The 7255-nt window shown below is 45.0% G+C and overlaps 1 protein-coding gene across 1 annotated transcript in view; it reads left to right on the forward strand.

The window, feature by feature from the left end:
• Window positions 1-394: 394 nt before the first annotated feature.
• DOPEY2 (dopey family member 2) overlaps window positions 395-7255 on the forward strand; it is an 89523-nt gene continuing 82662 nt past the window's right edge. Inside the window, exons 1-3 of the mRNA XM_025206537.1 lie at window positions 395-432; window positions 2570-2634; window positions 4630-4805. Coding sequence (XP_025062322.1) covers window positions 4668-4805 — 138 coding nt within the window. The 5' untranslated portion in view covers window positions 395-432; window positions 2570-2634; window positions 4630-4667. The remainder of the gene's footprint in view (window positions 433-2569; window positions 2635-4629; window positions 4806-7255) is intronic.

The following is a 7255-nucleotide window of genomic DNA, read 5'->3' on the forward strand; positions in this document are numbered from 1 at the left end:
GGCAACCCGAGCCCAGCCCCGAGCTGCCTGCACTTCCCCCCTGCGCCGCCGGGTGGCGCCAAAGACACAGGCTTGGAATCCGGAATGTACCACCCGACCCTGCCTGCGGGGGGAGCAGAGGTGGGGCAGAGCGACTCTCCCTTGTCGGCGCGCTCAGGAGGCCGGACGCTTCCCGTGGAAATGGCAAGAAGGAGGGAGGAAGGGGAGTCCCATGGAGCGGAAGCACCTGGCAGCCTTGTTCTGTGGGGAGCAGTGTCCCCCCTCCCACGTTCCCAGGTGGTATGCCCCGAGCTGGACTGCGGCGGGGCCAGGGGAGGTCCCGCCCCGTTCTGTTACCGTGGCAACCTCGGCCCCGCCTCGCCCCCGCCCGGGCTGGGACACGTCGCCGGGAAGCGGCCGCCGCAGCCTCGACCGCCGTGGGGAGCCCCGCAGGTAGGTGTCCCCGGCCCATGGGGGGAGCCCCGCCCTGCCCTGCCCTGCCCTGCGGGTGCATCTCCTGCGGCACGCGAGGGGGCGGGCACCTCGCTCGCACGCGCGCGTACACACACGTGCACATACATGAACACACACGTACACGCATGTACACACGCGTGCACATACACATACACACACGCCCGGGCACCTGTGCTTGCCCCGCGGGGCGTCCCTCTGCAGCCGCATCGTGCGCTGACGTGTGCACGCACCTGTGTGTCCGTGCTAGCCCGACACGCCCCGGTGCGTGTGGCTTTGTCTGCTCGTGTGTCTGTGTGTAAGGGGAAGGGGAGAGGGCTGTGGCCAGGCCGCCTTGGCTACACAGCTTGAGATCCGCAGAGAGACGGGGCTGCGGTGGCCCCGCTGGAGCCATCCCTGCCAGGTGTCCTGTGAGGCACCTGGTCTCTGTGCAGCAGCCCCTCCTCTTCTGGCGCCCATGGCTCCGGGGACCTGCTGCAGGGTGATGGCTGCTTCAGATCAGCTGAAAGAGGCCTGAAGGAATTCCTTCAGCCTCTCTGCTTGGCTCCCTTTTCCAGGGAAGACTGCCTTCATTTTTACCCAGCTATGGATACTGCAGGTTTTGGACAGCAAGCAGGGCAGGGGATGTGTTGCAAATTGCTTCTCTTATAAAGACTGACCCCCTTTGGGACTTCTTTTTAAACTTCTCTTTCCAGTGCATTTCCCCTTTGAATGTGAGACTGCAGTAGGGAGAGAGTGAGTTCATAAGCAGGGATCCTGGCTTTCTCCGATTTAAAAAAAATTCCCCAATTGTCAGATTTAAACAAGTAACCCCAAAATCCACATTTTTCTGTGATTAAAATGAAACATCACTATATCCATGTATCTAGATCTATATGGATAAAATGAAACATTACTATATCTATAGATAGATATATAGATAGATCTATAGATATAGTGAGGTTTCATTTTATCTATATAGATCTAGATACATAGATATACTGTTGTTTCATTGTATCTATATAGAATGAAACCACTATATATTTAGATAGATATTACATATATATAGATAGATATTTATAGAGATATAGATATAGTGATGTTTTAATCACAGAAAAATGTAGTTGTCTGTCTGTTTATATTAGTGGTGTTTCATTTTAATCATGAAAAAATGTGGATTTGGGGTTCCTTTTTTTTAATTAAAAAATTGGTGATTTTTTTTTTTTACTCAGAGAAAACCAGGATTCCTGTTCATAAGAAACTTTAAATTAAAATAAACCCCTTACCATTCTGTTTTCTAAGGTATATCCATCTTGCTTGTAGTACAGGATCCAAAACCTAGATTACCTGCTCTCTTTTTTGTAATAAGAGTCTCAAAACAATTTCACAGGGGTTTGATACAAACAAGTTAAGGACTGAATCCACATGGGCACTTTAATAATAAAAGCAACAATCCCCTGTGCTTAGGGGTTGAATTGTAATCAAAATAATGTTGGATCTTTAATGTTTTTAAGGCAGGATTTTTGGAGTAGATTTTAATATGTTGGTTTGAGAATTAAAGTGATGATTTAAGAACAGAATCTGCTTCTGGCTTAGAGAAATCGCGTTTTTCTTGCTGTCTTTTAACATGCATAAGAAGACAAGCCTTATAGTTAGTACTATTTCCTCTTCAGTGTTAAAAGGTAATTAAACTGGACTTGCTAATATGCCAGGCATGTTCAAAACTTGCTGATTTCTAGCAACAAAACTCATTGACACCTGTTGTATATAAAGGGCTACAGCCCCCGCTGTAACACTTAGCTCTTAATCTGAAACTGACAACTGTGCATCATGTACAACTGTGTATCGGGAGCAATGCTGTGTATAGGTGTTTCAGAGAGATATGACTGAGAGAAAATGCCAGTTTACTATATGTTTGCATGAAAGTGGCAGTTCCAATTGCATTCACTCCTCTTTAATGTTTTATTCAAAATTTTTCTAATTGTCTTAATCAGGGTCTAGGATGTAGATTTTAAAACTCAGATGATTGAAATAAAACATTTTGAGTGGTCCAATCTACATTTTTCAGTGTGGGGGGTGAAGGGGTGATTTTTTATTTTTTTACCTTTCAAAATATTTTGAACCTTCAAACCTTCTTCAGGATAGGAAACCTGTTTCCTGCCATGCTGTAATGAGAATACTTCATGAAGTGCTACCAAAAATTAGGTATGAGGGTGTATTATAAATCACAAAGTGTCTACTTTGAGAAACAGATGCATCTTTATATCTATTTTGTAATTCCATGAAAATTGGTCGCTATTAGGAACCTTTTATAATTTGGTCATATGACATCTGATTTCATGCCAAAAGTAGTTTAGACTATTTGTAGAGGTTAAAAATAGTGTTGTTGTGTGTCAAGGGATGGTATAGTTTTATTGGGAAATGTCAGCTTATAGATGATACTGTTAGACCAATGCTTCTTAACCTTTTTAGACTCAAGGTATCCCTCAGCCTTTTTTTCCACTCTGTTTTTGATTACAGAAGAAATAAGTCTTTCTGTTGCAAAGAACTCAGAAAGCTCACAACAGTTCAGAATGGTTATAACACTATGGATTCCTATTTGAAATCTCTAGGTTTATCTCGAATTATGTTTGCATACCTACCAGGGTTGATATTGTGTGATACCCTGTAGCATCCTTGCAAGGAATTCAAGGTACCCCAGGGTGCTTTAGCACCCTGGTTGAGAATCACTGAATTAGACTAATGGTAACATCTTGAAAAAGCCAAAGTGTTCATTCTAATTTGCACATTATCAGAAATGATAAAAACTGTGGCTAAAACTTAATTATTCCATTCGTTCTGTTTATGCATCACAAATACCTCTGAGCAAACATATTACCTTGACATCTGTGTTACTACATGACCTAGAATAGAATTAGTTTATTAATTTTGTTGCCAGACTGCTGCAGTTAATGCTGTCAAAAAAGTTGCTATGATTCTGAATGTATAAAAGGAGTGGCTTTAAAACTGTCATTTGTGTCATTTTTTTCTGACTAATCATGTTCTAAAAAGCAGCAAATTGCTCTTATGAGAGAGGGAGAAATCACGAGCTGTGAAAATATTTGAGAGACGAGGGTTGCTGAAGGTGATCTAGTCTGCTCTGGCTTATTTCTCAGAGCTAATGAAGAATGCCCTGCATTCAAAAGCTTGTCTAAGTCTATCCGAACCATGCAGTTGGTCCAGTAAAAGATATCACCCACAAAAATCCTTGACTCATATTTCCTGGACTGTCACAGCTACACCATCATTCCAATGCTACCTCAATGTGGAAGATATTGAAAATATTCAAGTTCAAGTCAACCTCTCTGAACTCCCTTAAAAAAAAAGAAAGAAAATGGACAGGATATACTACTGTTACACTACAGTGTTACAAATTATCTGGACAAATCATCTCCATTATGAAAATGATGGCTGGCTAGTGAGCTGAGAGAGCTATTAAGGTTTACTTAACTGATGATTTATCATAGAAAGACAGTAGCCAGTAGCAAGAATAGTCATCTGGGATATGGGAGACAAAAGACTCACTTATATGAAGATTACAACTGTAGGGGTTTTTTGCTGTAAACAAGAAATATAATGCATCAGTGTCCTTCTGGCATAAAAATAAAGCAGAAAAGGAAAACTGAATCCAACCAGCAACATTTTAAAACATTCTCAGCTCAGGACTGAGCTTTTTTCAGGAAGTAAATAATTGCCAAGCTGATACCTGGAATAACAGAACTCGGAAGGGTCTCTCTATCACAGCTGTTGGAATGGGGTAGCATGAAGGCCTATTTTCATAGTAAGCATAGCAGTGTAACCACACAAATTAGTATATATCAAATATTAGGAGAGTTATTTTTCTCTTCTTCTCTCATTCCCTACCAGTTTAATTACTTTGTGTATGGTTTCCTATTTAGGCATCTTCTTTATTTACTTTTTTTTTTAAAACTACATGAAAAACCTATACAGGTATGTGAGGGACAAAACTTTTTAAAATAAGAAAGTGTGACTGAAAAAGCACCAAAATGACAGTAAAATATTGGTGTCATGCCTGCAAAATATACTTGCTTACTGGGGCCTTTTGCATATTTCTGCACACTTATTACAGCCTTGCAATTCTTTCACTATACCAACATTTTAAATATAGGTTATGCTTTAGTAACTCTCTGTTTGTTTTAGCTTACCAGGCAGTTTTGGCTTTGCTATGAGAATTCAAGATGGATCCAGAAGAGCAGGAGTTGTTCAGTGACTACAGATACAGAAATTATTCGTCAGCAATTGAAAAAGCTTTGAGGAACTTTGAATCTTCCAGTGAATGGGCAGATCTCATCTCTTCACTTGGAAAGCTCAACAAGGTACTGTTTGTTTTGGAGGTGCTCTTATTTGGTTAGTTTATATTGCCAGTATCCTTTGTGTTAACAACTGGAGACTTGGACAATTGACAATCACTTTAAAGTGTTGAAGCCCAGAGAATAACTTGGAGAACAAGTATATTGTACAAGTAGTGTCTTTCCTTCTCCCCATCCTGCCACCAAGCATTCTACAATCAGAAAAATCTTTCAGGTATTTAACTGAAGTGCATGGGAAGTAAAAATGTACCTGATCACATGAACATTCCATCTTTTAAGGTTCATTAAGACCTTTAGGTTGGCAGGATGGCATAAAGCCGCTGACACAACTGACTTCAGATGGCACTTGCTTCCCTTACAGAGCTTACATTTTTTTAGGCCTCTCAGGGCACAGAAATGTACAGCTTGTTACCCAAGTTCAGTTAGTAGTAGCTAATGAACATGTTGTATAAAGAAGAAATCTTAGGCTTTATTACTTTCATGTGGTCAGAGTTTATGTAATTTTACTTAAGGATCATGATGTTGATTTATTTAAATATACTCAGTATTTAACCCTGTCTGATTCACTCTTGGCCTCTTTTTCTATAGCAGTTCTATAGCAGTTCCTGTGCAGCTAAAACTGCAGGTGGCCATATCTGTGCTACTAGCTTTTGCCAGCATAGCTATATCGCCCAACATTGGGATAAGGTGTCATATCTGACTGACTTGTTTGTGCTAGAGGAAGCTGCCTGCATAGATGTTAAACTGCTAAACCTGTGCTTTTGTTAGTACTTTTTTTTGTTCAGCTGGGTCGGACCAGAGGTTGGAATAAATTGTACCAGCAAAGCATGGAGTTTGTCTGTATAACTGGAGTCAGCACTAGGAGTACTTCGCTGATAAAACATGTAGGTAGAGTTAACCAAAAAGGCCTTCAACATGTGGACTTGGTCTGGACCAGCTTGCAAGATGGGTGGGTCAAAACCTGATCATGTTTAACATGGAGAAATGTAAATTGCTCTATCTGGGTAGAAATAATCCGCAACCCACTTACAGGCTCAGTGGTGCTACAGCACCACAACTGAAAGAGACCTGGGGATCATGATAGACCACAGAATGGACATGAGCCACCAATGCGATGCCGTAGCCAGCAAAGCAAGCAAAAATTTGGCATGCATCTACTAATGCATCTCAAGCAAGACTAAGGATGTCATCCTCCTGCTCTACATGGCCATGGTGAGACCACAGCTAGAGTACTGTGTCCAGTTCTGGGTGCCACACTTCAGGAAGGATGTGGCAAAGCTTGAGAAAGTCCAAAGGAGGCCCTAGTCCAAAGGTCCGTGCGCATGATTAGATGTCTGGAGATAGGTCATACAAGGAGAGGCTGAAATGCATAGGACTGTTCAGCCTGGAAAAAAGAAGACTTAGAGGGGACTTGGTGGCAGCCTATTCTAATATCATAAAAGCCTAAATCTCTCTGTCTGTCCATAACACGTTATCCGCACTCTGATTGGCTGACAAACAGCCAATCAGAATGTGAAGAAGCATTCTGACAGAAGACAGCCCACCACCATGATGGTGGGGACACGGGACGGAGCTCCCTGGAGGCGGCAGGAACAGAGTGGACAGAAGGTGGGGCAAGGTTTCCCTCCACACCACCACCCCTCCCGCAGGTAATGTAGGGGGGGAGGGGGAGTAGGCCTGGGCCCAGTGTGGGGTGGGGGGCAGAACGGGCCCAAGCAGGGGAAAAGCTGACCTGCCATGGTGGGTGGGGGAGAGGGAATTGGGCCTGGCCTGACATGGCTGCTGCAGCACCCGGGGGGGGGAAGGAGCAGGGGACATGGCTGCGGCAGCACCTGGGAGAGGAAAGGAGCAGGCCTCCTCCCCCCACCCCGGACAGGCGCACCATGGTATCAGCAGTGACAGTGGGACCTGGGGAGGACTGGACCTGGGCCAAACATGGGGAGGAGGGTGGGGAGTGAACCCAAGCCGGGGGAAAAGCCAGCCTGCCGCAGCAGTGGCATGGGGGGCAGAAAACAGTGGCAGGCCGGGACAGCCCAGCCCAGCCCAACATGGCAGCTGTGGGGAAGAAGGGAGGAGTGAGCCTCCTCCCTGCATCAGGCCTGGGCCCACTTCTCCTCCGCTCCTCCATGTCGGCCCCAAGCCTGCTCCTCCTGTCCCCCCACTGCCACCTGGCCGGCCTGGGCCCACTGCTCCCTCCCTACCCCACCCCCCACTGCAGCAGCCTGGCTTCTCCCTACCCTCAGGCCCAGTCCTTCCCTGCATTGGTCCCGGGCCCACTCCTCCCTTCCCTCCACTGCTGCAGCAGGGAGCAGGCCTGGACTCCAAGCAGCAGGAGAGAAGTGGGGCCCAGACTTTCCTCTCTTGAAAGCACAGAGGCAGAAAGGGATCTTGGAGTCATTACTGACTCCAAGATGAACATGAGCCGCCAATGCCAGACCGCAGCCAGCAAGGCCAGT

Source organism: Alligator sinensis, unplaced genomic scaffold, assembly GCF_000455745.1.
Source record: "Alligator sinensis unplaced genomic scaffold, ASM45574v1 scaffold966_1, whole genome shotgun sequence".
Taxonomy (NCBI): Eukaryota; Metazoa; Chordata; order Crocodylia; family Alligatoridae; genus Alligator; species Alligator sinensis.